This window comes from Athalia rosae, chromosome 6 (genome assembly GCF_917208135.1).
Source record: "Athalia rosae chromosome 6, iyAthRosa1.1, whole genome shotgun sequence".
Lineage (NCBI taxonomy): Eukaryota > Metazoa > Arthropoda > Insecta > Hymenoptera > Athaliidae > Athalia > Athalia rosae.
In genome coordinates this window covers 10327973-10351483 of record NC_064031.1, presented here as the reverse complement: position 1 = coordinate 10351483, position 23511 = coordinate 10327973, and the positions used below count along the sequence as shown (strand labels likewise).

At 43.2% G+C, this 23511-nt stretch overlaps 3 protein-coding genes across 4 annotated transcripts; 1 reads left to right on the top strand and 2 right to left on the bottom strand.

The window, feature by feature from the left end:
- The first annotated feature begins 734 nt into the window (after positions 1 to 734).
- Positions 735 to 20074, top strand: LOC105688862 (PDZ domain-containing protein 2). Of its 2 annotated transcripts, XM_048657268.1 has the most exons (6): positions 735 to 1251; positions 8244 to 8339; positions 13918 to 15509; positions 15601 to 17992; positions 18070 to 18228; positions 18309 to 20074. In XM_048657268.1, the coding sequence occupies exons 3-6, from the start codon at positions 13935 to 13937 to the stop codon at positions 18479 to 18481; spliced, it is 4299 nt and encodes a 1432-aa protein (XP_048513225.1). In that variant the 5' UTR covers positions 735 to 1251; positions 8244 to 8339; positions 13918 to 13934; the 3' UTR covers positions 18482 to 20074. The 2 variants fall into 2 exon arrangements, with proteins under 2 accessions (XP_048513225.1, XP_048513226.1); XM_048657269.1 differs by lacking the exons at positions 735 to 1251; positions 8244 to 8339 and adding an exon at positions 11722 to 11984.
- LOC105688864 (probable 39S ribosomal protein L24, mitochondrial) lies at positions 20075 to 21431 on the bottom strand. The gene is made up of 5 exons (XM_012405476.3): positions 21227 to 21431; positions 20863 to 21045; positions 20578 to 20780; positions 20304 to 20490; positions 20075 to 20221 (listed from the first exon to the last, which is right to left on the bottom strand). Exons 1-5 carry the CDS (start codon positions 21320 to 21322, stop codon positions 20135 to 20137), a joined length of 756 nt encoding a protein of 251 aa, XP_012260899.2. The 5' UTR covers positions 21323 to 21431; the 3' UTR covers positions 20075 to 20134.
- A 256-nt stretch (positions 21432 to 21687) lies between these two features.
- LOC105688892 (ATP synthase subunit b, mitochondrial) lies at positions 21688 to 23456 on the bottom strand. Its single transcript, XM_012405529.3, has 4 exons — positions 23276 to 23456; positions 22720 to 22878; positions 22243 to 22595; positions 21688 to 22073 (listed from the first exon to the last, which is right to left on the bottom strand). The coding sequence occupies exons 1-4, from the start codon at positions 23301 to 23303 to the stop codon at positions 21897 to 21899; spliced, it is 717 nt and encodes a 238-aa protein (XP_012260952.2). The 5' UTR covers positions 23304 to 23456; the 3' UTR covers positions 21688 to 21896.
- Positions 23457 to 23511: the final 55 nt, after the last annotated feature.

Genomic DNA, 23511 nt, shown 5'->3' with positions numbered 1-23511 from the left:
GCGGGTTACAGCGGGCTCCCCGAAGATGACTCGGGCGGGGTCACGCTCGATTTGAGTCGTGGAATGTGCAGCCGAGCGCCGGATAGTTTCATGATCGGAAATACCGACGTCAATTCGTTCGATACTTTATAGAAAATTCTGTAACAGTATATATATAATACAGATATATTAGAAACATATAACGCGCCTCATCGCTTCACAGCGTTCGTTGTATTTCTTCTTCCACGTTTTCTCCTGCGAACGGAGGATCCAATCGTTCTTTGTCATCTGCTTTTTGTCATCATTCTTATCGTCGCTAACGTGAAACGCTAATTTGCTTTCGCGATTTCGATAATTGTTATGGCGGTTTGTTTTGATTTTTGCAGAGAAATAACGCTTTGAATACTTTCTCAAAATCCCCCCCCGACTAACAATAAGTATACGGAATAACACAACGCACGTGCAATTACTGGTGTAATAGAATCGTCGTCGCGTCGGTATTCGACTAATTATATTTTGTACGTCGCGCAGCGTTCCGTGGGCCCCGCTATCTCCGTATAGTTCGTTTTTTTCACATACGTGTTTTGAAAACTTTGTTACTAACGATAAAGAAAATTCCGAAAGCAAACACACGTGTCGCGTTCCTCCGGTAATCTTCCGCTGATCGATAGCAGCGAGTGATGAGAGAAAAAAAAAGGAAAAAAAAAAAGAAAAAAACATCGATCGATCGACGCCAAAAATGAAACGTTATTGTTTCAACGTATGCGGGAGGTTGAATAACATCGACCTATCTTTGGTATATACATATATAATGACGTGAAGTGAAATAAAGAAAAGCGAAGGAAGCGAAATGTAGTACGTATATATATTTCACCGGTGTAAATTATAATCCGCCGGAGTTGCCGCGCAGGAATTACGGTCTCCTACCGGTGTAAAGGTGTCCCGGGATTGGTGGAGCGAGAAACGAACGAATGAGCTGGGAGCCTTCGAGCGGCCTCTTCGACAGTTCGCCTCAGACACTCGACTCAAAACGTTGAAAAGTTAAATTGTATTACCTCGATTCGTGGCAGCTGCAGCTGGTTTAGGCAACTCGGAAATCGTAGCGGATAAAACGGTCGTCGGGTTTTTTTCCGTATCAGATGAAACTGAAAGTGCGACGAGACCGATGTGAGTATATATCGAATCTGATCCGCGGACTCCGGATGCCGAAGGACTGACAAGCGGAATTGCCGGAGGAATTTGAACACCGGCGGAATTCGTTCTTCACGAAAGGTAAAACCGATTTCGTTTGAAACCGATAATGAGTGAATTGAGTAAAAAAAAAAAAGGGGGACGGAATAGAGACGCGTTACTCGTCCCGATGGGATACAAATTGCATCCTAATGTATATCCATATAGCTGTAATGACAACGTGCGCGAAACACGACTCGTAATAAAACAAATTCAAGGATTTCTGGCCGATCTAATTGCAACTCGTTCTGATCCGTGTCACGGCTTTTAAGGATCGACGCCAAGGTCTATAATTGTAAGATCCCGTCGTCGTTTACGGATACGCATTATGTATTCCTATTTTTCAATCGCTCCCAGTCATTTTGGAACAATTTTTTTTAACTTTCCTTTTTCTTTTTTTTTTTTTTTTACTTACTTTTTCTTTTTCGTTTTTTTTTTGCGCGCGGGGTTTCGCAAACCTGCCGAATCTTCGGCGGCGAATAAACTTTATTCCCTCGTATACTTCGCCACCGATGATTCCGATTCGTTCCGTTTATAACGATATAAATATCAATGATAATCGTTGAGCAATACCGATGGGATTGGATCATCGTCATCGCCTCGTTCGCGGAACGACATAGCAAAAATGTACAACTATTTTTATCATTCAACTTTTGCGGATATTATCGTTCGCGGGTGGCGGTTGCACGGATAATATATATATATATATATACGCTCCTTATATGTATACATTTGATGCGATTTATTTTATTGAGATAAACGACTTCGAGGAAATTATAAATATCAATATGCTCGCGTATATAGACACGGGACGAATGTACATCTATTACAACGTCAAGTAATGCAAATTAGTGGATGGCAGCCCAGACTTCTCTGGCGTGATCCGCGCTAGAGAATAGAAAAGAAGGGAAAAAAAAAAGAAGGAAGGATAAAATGATATTCTCTTCAGGCGTGACATCGACCTTTATAGGCGAGTTGCGGTTGTGTCGACGACTCGGAGCCAAACTGCTAATTGGGACTAATTAAGGCGGAGGCTATTATCTCGAATTTGCGGGTTTTGCACGAACGAGCGTACAGATTATTCCACATTTCGCATTAATATCACCGAAACTTTTTGCCGCGCGGTTGTGTCAAGTTTTCGAGAAAGAAAACCGTATCCTGCATTATCGCGCGTTGCGTTTATCGTGTTTTTTTCGTCCCGATAACAATTTCACTCCATTCAAAATAAATTCACTTACGATTTCTTTCCTCCTTTCCCTCTCCCTCACCTCGGGCTCCGAAACGTTCGCTCCGTCGCCCTCGTCGTAGTCGCGGATCAAATATTTCGTAAATCTCTACCATCGCGTGAAATTCGCGACGCTTGAAACCAACATTCTCATGAATCTCGGCTCTCGTTCCCATCCGAAACCGTGCGACGAAAACTACTCTGCATCCTTATCGACGAAATGAGAAAGAAAAAAAATTAACGTACCTACATATACGTATACTTCGGAGTTCCGCGCACCTACCCAGTGCTGGAAAGTAACAGCTGCCTTCGCAGATGGGATACACCTGCCTTTAAAAATTGTTTGTCTATAACATTCTTTCGCTTCTTTCCATCTTTGTCCGTCTCGTTTACCTTTTTTTTCATTCAACTCGAGGCGCGATGAGTAGGGAGGGCGAAAAAATGAACGACCTCAGTTTAACTAACGGATAAATTAATCGATGTGGCATACGAATGGAGAATTTGCGCTTACTCGTCTTTATAAACGGAAGAAAATAATCACGCGCGGATACGAGGAACGCCGTGAGGTAATGCAACGAAATACACCGTACGCGTCATTCCGTGCATCAGGGATATCCATACGTAGGTACAGAATTAATCGCAAGTCGGTAGGATTCGGCTCATCTCATCCCCGAACGGAGGTGAACGCGGTAGCCTTGCATCCGGTGTGTGTCTTCTTCGTTGCGTTACGATTTCCTTATAGGCACCTAAATGTGTATCGCGTATACATAGGTATACAAAGCATCGTTCCGAGAATCACAATCGGTATCTTCCTCCCCTCCCCCCCCCCTCCCCCTCTTTCGCTTATCCCATATTTAGTCCCCGGGAGTCTCGCTGCGGAATGGTGTTACAGCTTCGGACAATCGGTCCATTCATCGGCTCGTTGGCGGGCACACGCAACGTGCGTGTGAAACGAATTCACGTACATACACGCGAGAGCGATTTATCGGGTCTAGGCGCCGCCGACGCCCGCGGATCTCCCCGATCGCCTCGCCTTTTTTACATCCCCCGTACATATTCCTTTGTATTTTTTCTCCCCCTTTCGCCGTCGCGTCCGCGAACGCCCAATTTCGACATAACTGACAACGGGTGGTTTACTTTCGCCGGTTTGCGCGTCCAACGCGCCGCAAATTTCCAGAAAAAAATATAAACGCCCACCGGACTTACCGTACGTACGCAAACCGCACGCGTACGCGGACCTATTATACATACGTGTTACGCGCGTCACCGATCTAGCGGGTGATGCGATAAACAATAATTAATACCGCGAGGATCGCGTGCCTTCAATGAATTACAAATGAATGAACGTACGCTTAACGCATGAATGAACGCACGTGTGTGCGCGCATATACGTATATATATATATATATATACAAAAGAAGGGAGGGAAATTTAGAATCGATGATTATTATTACGACGGCGTGCCGGATATATATGACGGTAATTATACGCATCGGTATACATTCCGTTGGAACGGAGTTACTTTTCGACCTGTAATCAATCAATCCTTCGACACGCTACGCGCGTCTGTACAGACGCGACGCAACGCACACGCCCGTATACACTCGTGTTAGCGCCCGAAGGATCTGTTTTTTTTTTTTTTTTTTTTTTCCTATAAATTCGCGTTCGAAAACGTCTGTAACCCAGTTTCGCTCGCGTCTCGTTCGATCATCCGCCCGTCTTCTTTCGGATTTCGTACCGGTAGATGATACGCTATGGCGCGGATTTTGATCTATGAATACCGCGGCGAACGTTTCGTTGTGTCTCAATATTACGCGCTGGTGTGTACGTGTTTCGTATAATTGAAAATTGGGCAGCGGGCATTCACGCGCCTCCGCATCGCGTATGGTATATATAATGTACGTACGTACGTACGTATGTATGTACAAGAACGTGCACGGAGAAGAGGAGAATCGCGAGACTCTCGGGCTGTGCACGCACACGAGCCGCCGCGCCGAAGACATCGGAGGCATATGATTCGTTCGTTTGGTCTTCCTCCGTTTCGGTGGTAACCTTTCATTTTCTCTAATTATTGTATTTATCTTTCCCATTCACTTAACTCGGTTTCTCCCTGCCCCCACGGCCGTCTCGGACATTCAGAAATCCGTGCACCTCGGATTTTACCTCCAATTCTCAATTCCCAACCATTACACGTACATATACCTGCGATACCGATGTTCCTTCATATTTCCGTAATATCGATTATGATAACGGAAATTTCTTCCTTCTTATCGTCATTTTTTATTTTTTTGGTTTTATTTCTCCAGTTTTCTTCTTTTTATCATCATCATTATATCGTCGTATCTTTTACCTCTATGTTTCGTTGAATTAATACTTTATCCGAGTTTACGTTAAATTTATGTGGTTTATATACCTATACGTATGGGTATACATATAATGTCCCGCAGTTGATTAGATAAGGTAAATATATGTATATTCATATTATATGGATTTGATGATTTTTATTTCGGACTAATTAAATACTTGGCGCCACGAATGTAAGAGTGTTAGTAAGCAACCTAGGTGCGTATGCGCTCTGTCGAAATTCTTACCAAAAATTCTGTACGTGTAACATCAGACGGATCGAGAACTTTGATGAGGATTGAGAATTTCGATGCGATCGAATGAAACAAATCGATAATTAATGCAATCTCTTATACCTAGATACATATAACTACACCGTCGTATGTGTTATACACATTTTGAAATCGAATAAAATGAAATAAATCAATGCATGGCAATATCAAATTTTCATAAGGATCAAATAAAAATAATAATCATTCGATATACCCGAATACCACGTATGTCCGAAGTTGTGACGTATTCAGAGGCTCCGTTTATTATCGGACGCCCGTGTGTTATATGCGATATTATTATACCATATACGTACAATATACATATAGCGTACGTATATGTGATATTTACGGCTATATAATTATTAGGATTTTGACGATGCACCAACGGCAGCAGATCACGAGGAGCATCCGCAGCTTTTCTACCCGCATATCTATATAATTAAGATGGATCGATAGATCGAAAAATGTTTACGCTGTATCCCGTGATTTCCGGGGCACCAAAGTGCACCGGTTGCCAGGTGGTTATACACATACGTACAGACGCGTTACGGCTCGAAACTTCCCGGTGTCTTCGAGATCTTCGAATATAATCGAACTGTTCGAGGACTCATTTTTATAAACATTCGTTCATCGATTCATTTATTATCTCGTCATTTTTCCACCGAAACTTGTACACGCTCGTCATTCGATCCTCGATCGATCACCTCGATAGAACGCGAATGCGAAGTTTTTCAAACGAAGCGAAAAAATGAAAGGCTTACAAAGGTGGGCGGGGGAGGAGGGTTCGTAAAATGCATCGGAAAGGAAGCTGGCACGGAAAGAAGATAGGAGAGGAGCAAAGAAGCAAAGTATTAAGTTGGTCCAGCGCGGCGACCAGCATCCTCTCGGCCCGAGGTGATGACCTGCTCAAGGCCATCCGCCGCTCTCCTCTCCTCTCCGCACCCCCCCCCCCCCTCCCCCCTCCCCCCCGCAACTCCGATGCAGCTTCCTCTCTCCCCCATCGGACCGTTTCTCTCCTCCCCTCCTTTCTCTCTCGCGGTTCGAGATAACTATGTACATCTTATACATATATATATATATGTATATCCGTAGATACACAGGTATCGGTATGCAGTTATAGGTACGTCCGAGACGCGTATATTGGTATATAGGTATACCTGTATCGGTACCTAGCCTTGTTATTTCCGTTGCTCTGTTTTTACTATCCACGTACAGGACTCCCACCTCAGTTTGTCCCCCGGGGTCCGAGGAGCTCCCTTTCGCCCCTCTCGCCCCTCCCGCTCCTCCGTTGCATTGCGCGGCATAGCGTGGCTCTCGTAAATATAGCTTTCTCGCACTCGGATGCTGGAGAGCATTTTCTGGACCCGGAGTCTCGGCAGCGATTTTATAATCCTCTGTGCCCGCCACACATGTACGTACGTACGCGGCCACGTTACATTTTAAACGATATATACGTCCCCGACCGCGACGTAATTTTCGTTGAAATTACCGTACATCCCCGTACGTATCGCGAAGAGATATTTGAGAAAAAAAAATAAAAAAATAATGGTGACAAGTTGGAAAAAAAAATGACTCGCAAGAATAGGCGGTTATGCGAAATTTTCCGATCGTCGATAACGCGAACGTTCGTGGTTTTTTTTTTTTTTCTCTCGTCGAGAATCATTTTACAGGATTTCGAAGAGATCGTCACATGTCTCCGATAAATACACACAGAGTCGATGTGTAATTATACACGTGATAATTTTCAAGTTCCAGTGAACCCGCGCGGTGAAACGCTAATTAACGAGATGAATACGTGAAATAATTATGCTGCGGGTAAACAATCCGAGTTGTAAATTGTAATTAGCCGGTGTGTGCAGCCTCGCGGGGTTAATACCGTATTACCTTCTTCCGTGGGTATATATATATACCTATGTGTTTCCTATATGTGCAGATACACTTACTCACCGGTATATACATCTAGGTATACACGATGACGTGCCCTGTGTATGTATGCATGTAGCGAAGAGTCGGCACACTCGCTAATTTGTTAATTTCAACCGTACACAAGCATTAACGCGGTATTTAGGTAACGAACGAGAAAAAAAAATAAAATAAAATGAATCACGGAAGAAACGAGGTGGTAAATAAAAAATATATTTTTTTTTCCTTTTCTTCTTCATAGCCAATTAAAATTATAACTCTGCAGAATTTTGAGAATAACTTGTCATTGTCATCGTTCATTATACCTGAGTTCAGAGACATTACGTACCGGGTATACCGAAATGTTTGTTTGTTTTTCTTTTTTTGTCGTCCATGTTTACATAACGTCCAAATTTGAGGGAGTTAAATTTCGTTCGTCCTCCATTTTGTTTTCGAAAGATACACGTAAATATATGTCGGTATATAGGTATTATACGATTGTACGTGTATCGAGTGTGTAGCGCGTTTTTAACTGGTCCGTTTGACCGGGTTTGTTGGGGTATTGTATATCTGGTGTTTAATAAGTTGGGGTTAACTAGTGTCAAACGTGGGGGACGCAGCTGTGTCCACTCGCGCTTACTCGCTCCGTATACGTACGAATAAAAGTACGGTGTAATAAAGTATAACGAAGCATTAGAATTGTATTTTCGTACGTATTTGTTGTGTCGGTGCTGTTGCATTTCTGTATTGTTATGATTTTTTCGCGTTACATCGGAGTCGTACGCGAGAGGCGTGTGCGAATAATAATAACAGAAAATTCGCTACAAGCATCGGAAGGCGCGATTCGCGCGTCCGCATCAACGTGTGTACCGTATAAAGAGTACCACGGGTGTATTACTGTACGTATGTATCTGCGCGGGTATTATAAGTATACGTTAAGTGCGGCACGCGTTGCTTAGAATCCCATGATACATACTTTATTATACGTGTAGTACAGAGTCCCGGTATACCGCTGAGGGGACGAGGACGAGATCGTTAATTCTTCGTTAATTGAATCGTCATCGGCAACCATGAACCATTTCGATACGTACACGCGCTCGTACCACGTGTACCACGTCGATGTTAATGCCGTAACGAAGTACGAGTGAATAGAAAATTTTTGGTGGAAAGAAAAAAATAAATAAATAAACAAACAAATAAATAAATAAATACTTTTTCGTCACGTAGGAGGGGTGTGAAAAATAATCCGTACACGTGCACCATACGTATTTATAAATTCGTCGTTATTTCAGATGGAGACGAAGTCGATTGTCTGAGGCAACGAATCGGCTGTGGGAGTATAAACGGTGATCTACGTAGTGAAGTGGAAAATCAATCATCCGACAAAAGTGAGAATATACACGCATATACATACATATATATATATATACAAACTCTGCGGTAGTGTTCGTTTTTTTTTTTTTAATACACGTATGCATATGCGTCCACGTAACGACGATTATATTCTATTAATATTGTTTTTTTTTTTTCTCATTTATCGCGGCACATGTGTCTCTACACGCGTGTATACACGTGTGTGAGTACAGGGTGTACCGCGGGTTCTTCGATCCGTGAGAGCGACGCACAACTTTTTGACCTTTCATTCGCACTCCTACGCGTTATATTCTTTCCACCTTTTCTGTGTTCGTACGCATGTAAAGTACGTACGTAGTTACTTGCTTACCTGTACGTATAGGTTACACGGCCGATCCCGTACGCGGCAAACTCATTCGACGTACGTGACACGTATTGTACATACGACACGACACGCGTACCTACCTACCTATGTACAAACACGAGATACGACCGTATGCATGTAATAAGAAATTTCTATACCCGATCCCCCGATTGTACACGCGTATTGTTTCCGCATTCTGTTTATCCTACCGTCGATACTGTCCCCGCAAACGCGTGTACCTAGGTATACGTATGTATATGTGTGTGAGTTTTATGGGCGAAAAAAATTTGCTTCCTATGACGTACGTCAGGGTGGTTTTTTTTTTTTTCGGATGTCAAACAGGATTCTCTCGGCCACGCGTTACGCGGAGGAAAAATTTTCGAGGCCCTTAAGAAACGGTTGAAAATACATGGTACAGTAGAGATTTTTATTGTTGGTCCAAATCGAAGAATGTAGCGAGCGCACACGCGTACGGGTTACACACGACGAATAACGGAGAGACACAAGGGAACTTTTAGAATCAGATACCTGAGCGAGATAATTATGTAGATGTGTATAGGCGTGTGTGTATATAGGTGTACACGTATACGTACCTACCTGTATATCGTTGTAATGGGATAAAATTGATCTGCAATTTGTTATTATAATATAGGAGTACGTATACACTATAGCATATACGAGCGACATCGCGATCGTTGCTGAAGAGCTGTATATAGGATATAATCGTTTCGGTAATCAAATTATATCGTGTCGTAAGTACATACCCATGTACACGTACGTACGCACGTACGTACGTATGTGAGAAACGCGTGTCCCCGTACAGCAAAGGAGATTGAGATTGATGTCGGTGGTAGAATAATAATTTAGATGAGAAAAACGTCGTCGTTATAATATAAAGTTAATTCCTCAGAGAAAGGCTTGGTCAGACTTCCGTTTGGAGTTTAGTTGCCGGTTTGCTCTTCGTCAGCTGTTCTATCGCCGCTTGAGAGCCGGTGGCGGAGAATCACTTGATATCCAGGTATAATACGTGACAGCGAGAAGACCGCACTACGGTCTACACCGGAGGTTGAAAAGCGAAACGTGGGACGGGGGACGGGGGGGGCCTGGTAGAATCGTTGGATTTATTAGTTTTAGAAAATTTTTACCCACCCGATTCCGTAGGTGATACCCGTACCCAACGCGCGGCGTGCATAACTCACCTGTAACAAAAAATAGAATAGATCATACTTCTAAATGACATTCGATACACGTGCGGTGGCCCAAATCTCGGGCATCGTAGGCCCGTAGGAAGCCGTCTCAAAGAAATATTGAGAAAATTCATCGCACCGAGATCCGTACTCGTATAATATTCGGGTGTTCATTTCAATAGTATCGATTTTCATTCCATCATTTATTTCTTCTATGTTTCATCGCCGTTCGAACGAGGAAGGTCGACGGTCCGATATCGGATCGTTTTTTTGTTTTTTTTTTCAAGCGATCGACGAATTTCGCATTCCGAAACCTGCAGATATACAGACGCATTATACATAGGCGATCTTTACGTACGTACGTACGTTACACACGTCAGCTACGTGCGCGCGACGACGGTGTATAAAGGAAGGCCTCGAATAATCTCGTATTCTTTGGGGGTTCGGGCCGATCTTTGGGCCTGACGCAACCGATCGTGAATCAGAACAGCCGGTTGACACACGATTTCGTAATCTGTACTAACCGCGCGCTCCGTAGTCGGGTGAACATTATTATAATACGTACACGGCCTGTCTATGTTTCGTGTTGGTTTTAATTTTCTTTTCAGTTGTTTTTTTTTTTTTTTTGTTTTTTCTTTCCATCTTTTCCCAACCGAAGACTGGAAATCGAGTTAGTCCGAGCATTCGTTCGGAATAATCGAGCGAGGATTGCCCGCAGGAGCGGAGGAAGGAGGCTCCCGGAGTCGTCCCGACTGTATACCCCGGACGTTTTGGGACTTAATTAATCCAGCTAGTGTGGCTTCGTCCCCCACGTTTCCTATAACACCGCGTACAAATATAGCTCCGGCGTTCAAGTAGTTGCCTATAAATAGTAGTGGGTGGAATAAAAATTAACGATACATCAGGCTTATAAAAAAAGGATAATTAATAACGTCTTACACCGAACACTATGGCGCGCGTACGCGGTATTTTTTTTCTTTCTGTTTTTTCCTTCTGTTTTTTTATTATTTTTTCTTTCCGATTACGAGATCGCTTGCATTTTTTAATTTTTATTTTTTTAAGAGACTGGCGCGAAGCCGAACGCGGCAATTAAAAAGAATCGTACAGTGTAGTACGTGTTTCTCGGTGTCTCCATATAGCCGCGACACGAACCAATCGTGTGACGACGGTGTGTAACTATTATGCGTATACATATAGGTGTACGCGTATACCTGGATGGTAATAAAATTCTGGATGGCATACGGAGTGACGCAACGAGAGAGCCGTTTCGATAAATAAATGAAGGAGGTAAAAAAAAAAAAAAAGAGTGAGAGATAGAAACGGAAAAACAAAAAGGAAAATTGAAAAAAAAAACAGAAGAGGAATTGAAACGTTGAAAAATAAAAAATCGAAACTTGGAAGAGAATTCGTGGGGAGACCTTCTTTCGAGGTGTTACGTCGCGTAGCCGGCATTCGTGACTCGAATTCGAAATCACAAACGGGGATATTATGATACCGAATTGATTGATAATTGGCGGTTTCGCCACATCGTGTGCGCTGTACGGGTTAAACGGCGCGGGGTATATTATCGCACGTAGTTTATACGCGGTACAGTTGTGACAGTCGATTATATTCCCCCGTTTACTCGACGTGGAAACGTGCGCCATGTGTCGCGTGTCGTGCGCCATGTGGCACGGGTAAAACCGTTTCTGTTCCAAAGTCCCCCATTATCTCCGTTCGGCTCCGGGGGCTCGTGCTCCCCGGGTATCCCCTTCTTCGACTTTAACTTCCCCCGACGTCGCCGCGGATGCATCGAAACATCGAGCCCCCGCGCGCTACTACGGACCTCGAAGAGTCGTCGTGCATCGTTCGCAGTAGTTCGAGCGCGGTCTTCAAACTCGCGGGTCGCACGGTCTCCGCGGTTTCTACCGCCGCGGTATTCGGTTTGAATTTGAACGAAAGGAAAAAAAAATAAATAAAATAAAACAAGATACCGAAATATTATCGACCCGTACGGTTTCGCAACTGTCGCGTTAAATTGTGAGATACGACAAATTTCACAAACGTGTGACGATAAGGTTTTTTCCCTTTCTCTTTCTCTGTTTTTTTGTTTTTTTATGGATATTAATCGAAGTCGCTGTTGGGAAGAGGTATGAGAAAAAAAAAATCATTCCCGATACGAATTTATTTTTCCCATCTATTTATAATTCTCTTTCGAGATTGGTATGTTTTTGAAATGTGACAGGGAATCACTCGATACTTTTTCACTTCTCTTTCAACCGGCGTTCGACGTTCTATCTTTTTGTCAAATTTTCGAAAACACTCGACGTCGAGGATCTGCGCGCTGCGAAAATAAGTGGATAATTATAGCTGTTTTTTCTTTATATCTTTGTTCGAACGTGTTAATGTATAATGCACAAAGAGACATTGAAATGAAATGTCTCTTTGTGATCTGTAAACGGGTTGAACTCAGTGAATCATAACTGCACAGCTCGTACATTATCAATATTTTCACAATGTCTCACCTTGTGTACCTTTTTCTGAATATTATCCCGCGTTAAGTTTTGCGATAATATTTGCCTACGGGTTCGATTATCTCTTCGAACTTCAGATAAAATTGTCCTGTCCCTATAGAAACGAAAAATGCGAAACGATAGTTCGTTCGACCGCAGATACCTATACATAATACGATCGTCGTTGAAAAAATATGTTGTCGAAAATTTTCAATCCTCCGAAATGAATGAAATTTTTATTCATCGACGTGCCTGTATTACGCGCATCTGAATCGAATATCAGTTGCAGATGCCGCGTGGCGAGGCAATTTTTATCGAAATCGTGACGCACTCTGTACCTACCTTTACATCACATTGCGGTGTAGTCGAATCGAATGAGCGTGATCTGAAAAACGATTTTTGCCCGTTCCCTTTAAACTTTTCGATAGCCGCGATTGATTCCGCGGTTTATGTTTATTCATCGACGGACCGCGAAAGAGGTCGTCCGTACAACGCAGCTACAGTTTAATAACATTACCGCGATTTATTTCTTTTCCCCCCCGTCAAATATATTTTCTCATCGCGTTACCGAAGTACGTCGTTTCGCTAGCCATGTTGGATAATATAACGTATATGCAAATGTATTATCAGCCGCTACTAGAATGTTGAAATCCTTGAGACTCTCTCACGGGCTGCGGGTGCAACGCGGATAAGGCCGGGGTACTCGAATTATCTTACTTCGGGTCGGGGAGGTGATACTTAAGTTGGGACGAAGCAATTGAAGCCGGTTTACTTTTATTATAAACGTTTCGCGATTCTAACATCGCCGTGTAATTACCCATGCAAATCGATCGATTTTTCATTCCATTAATTCCAAGCGAAATCCCCTCTATACATACATACACATATACATATATATATTCCGCCAGAAATTAAGTAGGGATTGTATGTAATTTGCCGTCATCGACCGATCAAACGAAACGCGGTCGCTAATAAACTGCACTGCTGATAGTTTTATCGCCTCCGTAACGTAGTCCGCGACGCGGGGCGAGTTTATAACTTTTATCAATCGCCACTTGTCAAATACCCGAGCATATATGTACATACATGTATATCGCCTGTATTCCCCCCCCCCCCCGACTCGATAGTCACGGTAAAAGGACTCTCGGTCGTACATACGAACGCGCCAACGACGTTACGATAACTCAATTTCTTTAAACTTTTAACGCATCGCCCGATGTACCGTAGGTTATATATTTATTCGCTCCGTCTGTTCTCCTTTTGGCATCGAGTGTGGCAAACGATTATCAATTCTCCGGGCATTGTTAGAACAAGAATTATAAGAAGTTGGTTTTATATTCAGCCGGGCGTGGGTGAATTCCGGAGAAGGTCGCCTAGCGTTTTTGTTGTCCGCCCGTAAATTGTACGGATTGTATAAACGCGCTTATGCGTATATATACGCGTTTACGTGTACCTATATACTTATATACGTATATATATTTTTATGAAAGAAAAAAAAGAAAAGTAATAATATTTATTTGTTTCGTTCGTAATGGTTTTTTTTTTTTCTTTTTTCTTTTTTTTTCTTCAGGCTCGGTAAATGGTAGAATGGAGAACTGCGGAGGCGGTCAACGCCTACCACCCGACGGGGATGAGTTCCCTGCCACATATCAAGAATTCAGTTCTTCGTCGCACCAGTACCAGTTCGTAGCCGCTGCGAGGGTGTCGTCGACCCTGCAGGTTTCCTCAAACTGCGGTGGGCAGCAGCAGCAGCAACAACTCCTAACCGGGGGGGATACCGAGGTATTCTCGAAGAGCGAAACCTTCAAGCTTCTTACCGCTGAAAGTAAAAATAATCCGTTCAACTCGTCGTCGATACCGTCGAACGATTTCAACGAGTCGTCAAACGACGAACAGGACGATACCGGCGTACTTCGGGACTCCAGAGCGCTCAATTCCAGAAGCACGACGACCAACACCGACGATTCGGCGTACAAGGAGGTCGCCACGAATTCGTCGGAAAAAATCGCCAGGAAAATTATCGCAAGCTCATCCTCGCCGATGGACGATTACCCCTACCGCAACGGAGGATCGTGCGGACCAGAGAGAAACGTGGTCTCCGAAAAGAAATTCACTATATCCGGATACTACGGTGACAATGCCGGCAAGACCACCGAGTCGACCTTCGTTCCAACGGCCAATGAATCTCCCACGGAACTCAGCCCACCGCCGCTCCCGACTACCAGACCTCCGAAGATCGACGTACCTACGCCTAATGCCAAGAACTATACGCGAATCATCAATCAACCGCAGCAAACATCGCAGAGGAAATTTCTGTCGAACGGCGATCTGTGGCGTCAGGACGATAAATCGGAGAAATCTGTGAGGGACAAAATAGCGATGTTCTCGTCCCAGAGCAGCCTGGAAGCTCCTCTGTTTCCCAGTCTGGTGGCGACCACCCCGATGGCGCAGACTTCGCTGCCAGGTGCGAAAAGATTGTCCAAGTACAAATCGTCGGAGGATGTGTTCGCCGACGATACCTCGCTCGGACAGAAGGAAAAATCGCCGTTCACCGAGCGTACGAGAAGCTCGTTCGATCTCAGCACTTCCTCGGGTGGGGAAAAGTACAGTCCCTATCCCCCGAGTTTACCGCTCACCTCGCCGCCCGGATCGCCGACTTCCAAAAACGCTCCCAGTTTTCCCGCGTCTCCGAAATTCTCTCCACACGAGGCGAAACCGTCCATAAGACACTCGAAATCAACGACGTTCGAGTTCAAGTCCATAGTGCCGACACTCTTGGGAGCCTCCCCGACTTCGACGGACGGCGGAACGCCCCTCAGGACCGGCACGGCTTACTCTGGATCCCTGGCACCCTCGCCAATCGCGTTGAACAGGGCTACCAGCTTCTCCGCAGGATCGACGAATCTGCACTCGAGGTCACAATCCCTCAGCGATCTACCTCCCAGCCCACAAATTACCAGAACAAACTCCCTCGCTTCAACCTTCAAGAGACCCAACGAGGACATGAGGAGGACCAGTTTGAATCAGCTGATCGAACAACGGAGGAAAGGGATATCGAAACTGAGAGGGCTTGTTATACCGGAAAAGGAAGCTCTTCCGGTATCCCAACCCATCGTCGATCTGCCGGAAATTAAGTCCAGGGATTCCATCCTACTGCAACAGGTGAGAGAGCGCGGAATTTGGTATCTAGTTCTCGTGATATTTTGATGATTTTCTTTTATCCGTCGCTCCCTATTTTTCGTTCAATTTTTAGATTCCCAGGGCTAACATTCACGACAAATGGGGCTCCCAGAGCTCGATATCGAGCAGTATCAGCACGGCCAGTGTTCCGGGTAAGATGACATCCTTCAAGATGCCGGAGCCTCAAAACCTGCCGAAATATTCTCCCGCTTTCAAGCGTAAAAGTCTAGCTGTTTACGGGAGCAGCGGTTCCTCTACAACCGCGCGAAGTTCTCCCTCGGTAACCACTGCACCGGCGTCGGAGGCACCCAAAAGTCTGGAGTCGATCTGCAGCCCGACCAGAAGTGATTTCAGTTTCGAATACGTCCCCACCGGTGGGTCCCCGCGGTCTAGGGCAAATTTGAGAAAAGCCAGAACGGAATACGACGATTCCGACAATGATTCGGCGGTGAGCAGTTCGCAGAGCAGCATTTCCAGGGGATTCAGTCCCCCGGTATCTCCGGTTCCATCGGAGAGATCGACCCTCTCCTCGGAGCGGTCTTATCTCTCGGCTGAAACAACGTCGGGTCATTCTTTTCACGTGGGCGAAAGTCGTGCCGTCACCCTGGAACGAGCGCAATTCACCACCAGACCATCCCTCTCGTATCAGGGATCGGAGAGATCTTCGTCCAATAGCAGTAGTCCCGATCCGCGTTCGCCGCAACAATCCGAGATCTATTCCAAAAGTCACCTCCACAGCCATCCTCTGAAAAGGTCTAGCAGTACGGACACGAACTGCAGTACATCTTCGACTCTGACTTCCGGTTCGCAGGCGAGTGCGGAATCGTTATCTCGAAGGGTTTTGAAACCTCAGAGCGTCGAGGCAATAAACCGAAAGAATATACTGGCCAGTGCGAGGTGCAGAAGCGGACGTGATCTGAATGGCTCGCCTTTGATCCAGAGAAAATTTTCGGATGACGAGGAAACCCCCGTGTCCAAATTGACGCAGGAAAATGGCAGCTGCAAGGACGTCCATCGAGGCATCAACGGGAAGCAGACCACCTCTGCCGATGTCAAAATTGCTTACATCGACGTCACCGAAACGTTCGTGGGAAATGACGAGAGCGCGTCGGAGGCACCGAAACTTTCGCCGAAAAGAAACTTTGCCAACACCCCGGAGAAAACATTGACTCCGGAAGCATCGAACGATTTGAAAAAATGGGTACGAGCGGAAGTGAAAACTCTGGTGAATTATTCTACGAAGGAATCGTCTCCTCCGCCGAGTTCTCCGCCTTCGGGGGTGTCGAAACTGGAACAGAAGAAACCTGCGGACGTAGAAGTTCATCTGCGGAGCCCTCGGAGGAGGTCCTCCCTAATTACCGAGGGAAAATCTACCGCTGACATTCTCCTCACTCCGAGGAGTAGATCCTCCTTGATAGTCGATGGGGAGCAGTCGGTGATCAGTTCCTTGCAAAATTCCAAGCCGAGATCGAGGTCGAGTTTGGTGCTGGAGAAGAATTCCGATTGTCAAAATGATCTGCTCACTGTATTGTCGACGAAAAGTAGATCCAGGTCTACGATACACGTTGAGGAACGTTCTTTCAGTAGTTTGAAAACTCAGATGAGTCTGGAAGAAATACTCGATGGAAAAGGTGATTTGACCGTCAGGGAAACGACCCCAGCTAATATCGGGAGCGCGCAAAGATCCTGGGGTAAGGATCTGAAGTTTACCTCGAAGATACCAACACCAGAGAGACCGAAACTTTCGGATAGAACGGCGGAAGAGGGCAATCCGAGAGATGAAGCTAATCAAAAACTGAATTCTTCGAGAATTCCAACACCGAGAAGTCTCGGGAGAAGGAGCGCCAGTGTAACTGATATGAAAAGGGCCATAGAGAAGTCGGAGCAGAACTCCTCTGGAGGAATAACGTCTCAATTCCAGCATCACTCCTCGACGACCAATTCTCACAGTCGTTTTCCGAGCCTGGACAGCAGCGTTGACGAGGGAGGTCAGAGGGACATTATGGACTCTGAAAGATACTCGACCAACGAACAATTCGGAAGTATAAGTTCCTTGGCTAGCAGTACGAGTCTGATATCGCAGCAGGAATTGGCGCAGCTGGTCGAAGAGGCAACCCTCGAAGAGCCCAGGGGTGCCCACGACGTTATCGTTGTTCTGTATCACAAGGAAAATCCGGCGGGAAGCGTTGGCATCGCCCTCGCCGGGGGGGTCGATTGCGAAACTAAGGAAATCACGGTGCATAGGGTCCTCGCGCATTCCATCGCTGATAAAGATGGACGTGTTCAACGTGGGGACAGGATATTAAGCATCAACGGAAGGAGCACAAAGGGACTCTCGCATCGAGAGAGTCTCGCTGTGCTCAAACAACCGAGGTCGGAAGTAGTCCTCGTCGTCTCTAGGGCCAGGGATGATTTCGGTGGAAGACTTCGATCCAGGACGGAAAGCGTGGAAACTATTGTCGAAGGTGGGAATAAAGAGTTCGCAGCTTATCGCGAGTTTCGTTCATTACCTCAGTAATTCATGTCGCAACCGATTTCTCAGGGTCAGAATCGAACGGTGGAACGGACGAGCAAACTGCCTGGGGCCCCCCGGTAACTGTTGCTATTTTCAAGGACGGGGCTGGCTTAGGATTTAGTCTGGAAGGCGGACGGGATAGTCCGTTAGGCGACAGGCCTTTGATTGTAAAAAAAATATTCACCGGTGAGTCACCTACATTCCCTAAAAAGCCCCATAGGGCCTGTCTGTGTGGAATAACGTTTTTTTTTTTTGTTATCTTATAGGTGGAGCAGCGGAAAAAACTGGAGCGCTCAGAGCTGGTGATCAAATACTGGAAGTCAATGGTAGCGACGTAACCAGGATGTCAAGAATAGAAGCCTGGTCCCTAATGAAAAAGTTGCACGACGGCGAAGTCAGCCTCCTAGTCAGGCATCCTGCCACTAAATCTTCCTTCTAGATAATTATTTGATGAAACTCTCCAATTGAATTCTGAATCTCTACTGAATCGGCCATTGCTAATTGACTGTGCAGTCCACATTGTATCAGGTAATCGTGAGTAATTATTAACGATAATTCAATTAGACAAATTCATTTTAGACAATGGTGACAAATATATCTTTAAGATTATTATATTCATAGTTTAATCAGAATCTATCATCCTACAATATGTGCTATGCGAGACCTATAGCAAAATTTATACGTTATAACTTTTGAAGTCAAATCTGTTTTCTCGTACTATGCAAGCGATATTTTTGAAATCATATGTTATTATCGCTGTAAAAAAAAGAATTTCTTCAATAATACATGCTAGTCATGGTTTGATTAGTAAAACGAAATTCGTGATAATAACAGTGATGATCTAGTAGCATAATAATAATAAAATTATGAACGGCGGAAACACCTTCAATAATATTCTATTTTTACCAGGCTTTTCGCGTTATCGTTTTAACGTTATATACATATAATAATATTGTAAATTAATTGAACTGACAATTTGTAATTTCTATTTGCTTTTTTTTTTTCTTTTTTTACATGATAGCGATGAAGTGCTGGTAGTGCAATAATATCTCATATATGTATACCTATTAGAATGTAGAGATAAACGAATCGACAATGAGAGATTTCGTCGTGCAAGTAGGGAAATTGATACAACTATACGTTTGCTTGAATTGTAAATGAGTTATATTGTAGATGCGATATAATTTTTTTTTAAAACCACAGGTAAATTATAAATATATATAAATGTATACACACTAGTTTTTTACCATATCTATCGAGCATGTCTTACGAGTGTCTTATTCATAAACAAGGCACTTAATAATTCATTGTTTTTTTTATCGTTATCAATGCTTTGTGAATAAAATGATGATTCACAAGCAACAAGCGAACAGTCGATGCGTTGCTGACATGCTTGGCACATTTTATTGTCACGGTAAACAATAAATAATTGATTGTGAACACTGCGTCATGTACACTTGCATAATATCAATATTACTGATAGGGATTACCGATATATCCCGGTGTGAGACCCTCGTGTCTACCGAAGTGATATGGGTTTTGATTTACCTATTTGTAACTATACCTACCTAAGTATATTTACGAACAACCACTTCACTAATAACACTAAAAATACTTCTAAATAGATTAATCTTGTAAATAGTGACTGATAGTATGATTGAGATATAAATAATATAGAATACGAAAAAGAGAAAAAAAAATTGTTATTAATATAAGAAAGTATACTTATGTTATTATTGGAGTATTTAAATTTAAAATTGCTGTTTCTTGGATCTGAGTTCATTTAGAAAAAATGAAAAGAAAAATGAGAATCATGCTGTGATATGGTCTGTGGCGATGTTCTTTGGCGCTTGGCTAATACCCTAGTTGTTTATTCAAATATGTAATCCAATATTCTCAGTTAACCCAATTAAGTTACTGGCCCCCCCACACCTACATTACCGTCTATTCATTTCAACTATCAATTTATAAGTAAAGCTGGTAGCTTCTCCTAACAATAAACAATATTGCATTAAATAATAATAACAACAAATTATAACCAAATATCTTTATTATACATAAATATTACAGGGGCTGAATAACGTTTACTACATCAATACCAATACACAGGTTTGCGTACGCGGTCTTCCTTTATGCCCATTTTATCCATCACATCCATTTCAAAAGTTTTTAGTTCTGGCTGTTGAGGATGGAAACAAACTCGAATTAGTTTCTAACATATGAAGGATATCTTTTCAACTATTTTCAAAACGCAAAGGTACCTCAAACGTTATTTTCTTCACTTCTTTTTCTTCGGTATCCTTTGGTGCTGCTTTATACAATCGCGGTAGTTTATAGTCAACAGTTTCCAAGGTCTTTCCTGGAATAGGAATTATTCTACCGGTTCTGGTAGAGACTCTGACCCGTTCGCCCTCCTCTGTGTATCGCCATTCTACTTTACAGGCTTGTCTGTAATGATTTGGATACAATAAGTCTATGATCACCAAATATAATATCCACATTTGGGAAGGCAGTAGAAGTAGATGTTAAACCTACAAATCACTTGGATCGACCAGATCAACATCGGTAGTTACTAGGAGAGGAGCTTCGCTCTGTATTACGGTTCCAGGGTAGTCTTTGGACTTCCCCACACGTCTGAGGTGTGTATTCAACCCTTCCACAATTACCCAATTTCTCTCCTGTATTACTTGATTCACAATTCCTTGCTTTCCTTTGTCACGTCCAACAAGTATTTCTACCTGAAACGAAACAGGGACCAAATAGTGTCCTAAGTTGATATTATGTAAGTAGAAACTGATCAATAATAGTAAAAATACTCACTCTATCCCCTCTGTAGTAGTTCCAATCTACCAATGGCTCTACGAAAACTTTCTTGCGGTACGTGTTAACGTCATTTTGAAAAGTTGATTGCACAGTCCATGGAGGATTTGTTGTGAATCGAAAGTTTTTTCGTTTGATGGTGCGATTCAAGAATTGGAATCCACGGGGTGTTTTGTAATAAACCTGCAGACATAAAGGTTGCATATATGTATGATTGGCATTATTGAAGCTGTTGAATATCAACAGAAAATAATCGCTTTTCTGGTTCCTACAGTCGGGAAATTTGGATCATCTAATTCAAGTATCCTAACTGATAGGATTAGCTCAGCAATAAGAACGTGGGGTTAAGCAGGTATGAAATTACCTTGTTTACTTGACGGTCAATAAACCTCTCTGGTAAGTTGGCATATTGTTTTGTCAAATCACCCACTTTGTGCATGAGATATGCTGTCAGACGCATTTTTGTTGCTTTCGAAAAAACACGAAATAAAGATTTAGTCGTATAATAATTCACACAAATTCACAAGTGATCAGCCGATAACGACCTCGGGAGTGAGCAGGAGTGAGGGGCGCACATACTAGCGCTGTCTCACGGATTTTTGATCAACAACTTTCATATCACGCTCCTTCAGCTCCACTCACAATCAGCTCTAACAACTCTTATTCTCGCGCAAACGATTCGGGAAATATTCCATTTTTTCTTCCATAAATTAGAAAAAAAAAAAAAGTTCATTTAGTTATTAACTTTGGAAATACAGCTTTTTGGTATACCCAATAAATCCTGTTGTTCAAATAGAGGTCAATGATAAAACATATCAACGCAGCCTAAGAATAAGTCATATGAGACTGTATTTATTGTAAACGATTCATACATGATGAATTACCTCAACTTTTCGAGGGAGTTAAGGAGGGAGAACCCTATGCATAAAAGGCATGAAATATCTTTGCCATGCATTCGACCATGAGACTAACGAGTTCGTCACTCTTGATGTACATTGAATTTCCTACGACTGCTATGGATAGAAAAGACATGTCTAATTTTTAGCAGCCATGCCTTGTAGATCGACGAGACATTGCTGGAGGGTAGCTTTTTCTTGTTCTGGAGTAATGGACTTCAATACGTTCGAAATGATCCAATCAGCCATATGTTTCTGGCCAATTCTGCGCTCAACTACTTGAACTTGGGCTTGATAATCCAGGCGCTTTTTAACCTGCAGAAGATGAATTCATTAGCATTGAAACATTCTAGAATCATACGAAGATGAATTTCGTACCAGGAAAAGCAAAAAAATCAAGTATGACGCCAGACTTCCATGTTCCATCACTGATGGATTTGGGTCACTCGAGCGAGTCAGCAACAATGAGAGCGGCTCAACTTACCTCAGAAAAGACTTTTGCCATGCGTTCTCTGTAGGCGGCTTCTAATTGCATGGCGATGTTTTGTCTTTTAGCTTCCATAAGTAAAGTCTGGCCTTCGGCACGCCACTGTGCATCTTTTTCGGCAGCAATTGCATCCTCCATGGTTTTAATTTCATCATTTCTAGCACCATTTAATTCGTCCAGATATTCCGCGTTCCACTTATCGGTATAAGAAGCCAGTACTGGTCCAAACTTCTTTGTGGCATAGATGAGCATAATGGCAATTGACAAACCGGTGTAATACTCATGTTCCAAAACATAAATTTCTTTGGAGACTAGGTAGGTCGTTAAACCCACACCAAACGTATAGGGTCCTGAAATATGGGAGAGCATTACCAACTTCAAATTGTCCAGCTTATCCAAGATGATTAAAATCAAGGAAATAATTAAGATAAGTAACAAAATAGTATACTCACAAATAATGTATCAAATACTCACCAGTCACACCAGTCTTTGGGTAGAAAAACGTGAACCATTCATCGGGGATGAATCCCATGCGGACTGCACCACCTTTTTCGGCTCTCACGGGCCTACTGAAAGTAGGAGCTTCGGTGGCCAGGGCCTGTGTGCTGGAAGCAACAGCCGGCAGCTTCTGAGCTGAAATTTAATGCAAATTCTCACATCTATTCTGTTTATAAGGGTGGAGACAACTCGGTTCTGTAATATGGACACTATAGAGCCATGGCTGGGACGATACTTGAATTCAACAGTTTCAGAAGATGACTTTAATTTGGTATCGCTGGTACGAAATAAGTGATCAGTGATGAAGCTGGAGAATTTCATAAATTATGGGGAAAAGGCACGAATTTCAAGATTACATAATAACAGAAAAATGACTGCTGAATTAGCGGTGCGAAGGAAAACCGAGTTCGCGTATAATAATAGAAATGATTTTATCCTGGATGATAGTAGAAACATATAAGAAGTTTTAGTTTGATTTAGTTTTTCAATAGTGAATAGATCTATGGGTAAGTTTAACCTAAATGTCATTTACCATTACGGAGAGCCAACCTCGACAGCATCTTATCTACACTCGTGTGACCGTTCGTGCGAGTGTGAAACTGTGATGGAATGGTCCTGAACCAAAATGGCTGACTGTGAGAGTCAAATTCGGACAAATTTTTGTCGAATCTTAACTGTCCAGAAGGAATACTATTGAATTTAAATCTAAAATTTCAGTTTGAAAATTTTCATTACGTCGATTATGCTATGAAATGACCGTAGATTAAT

Coding starts and splice junctions, on each gene's coding strand:
- LOC105688862 (XM_048657268.1), top strand. CDS start 13,935: ATGGAGAACTGCGGAGGCGGTCAACGCCTACCACCCGACGGGGATGAG. Junction 15,510..15,600: donor ATTCCATCCTACTGCAACAG/GTGAGAGAGCGC, acceptor TTCAATTTTTAG/ATTCCCAGGGCTAACATTCA. Junction 17,993..18,069: donor CGTGGAAACTATTGTCGAAG/GTGGGAATAAAG, acceptor CCGATTTCTCAG/GGTCAGAATCGAACGGTGGA.
- LOC105688864 (XM_012405476.3), bottom strand. CDS start 21,322: ATGCGTCTGACAGCATATCTCATGCACAAAGTGGGTGATTTGACAAAA. Junction 20,781..20,862: donor ACTACTACAGAGGGGATAGA/GTGAGTATTTTT, acceptor GTTTCGTTTCAG/GTAGAAATACTTGTTGGACG. Junction 20,491..20,577: donor CTGGTCGATCCAAGTGATTT/GTAGGTTTAACA, acceptor AAATCATTACAG/ACAAGCCTGTAAAGTAGAAT.
- LOC105688892 (XM_012405529.3), bottom strand. CDS start 23,303: ATGCTGTCGAGGTTGGCTCTCCGTAATG. Junction 22,596..22,719: donor CCCAAAGACTGGTGTGACTG/GTGAGTATTTGA, acceptor CCCATATTTCAG/GACCCTATACGTTTGGTGTG. Junction 22,074..22,242: donor TGGCAAAAGTCTTTTCTGAG/GTAAGTTGAGCC, acceptor CATCTTCTGCAG/GTTAAAAAGCGCCTGGATTA.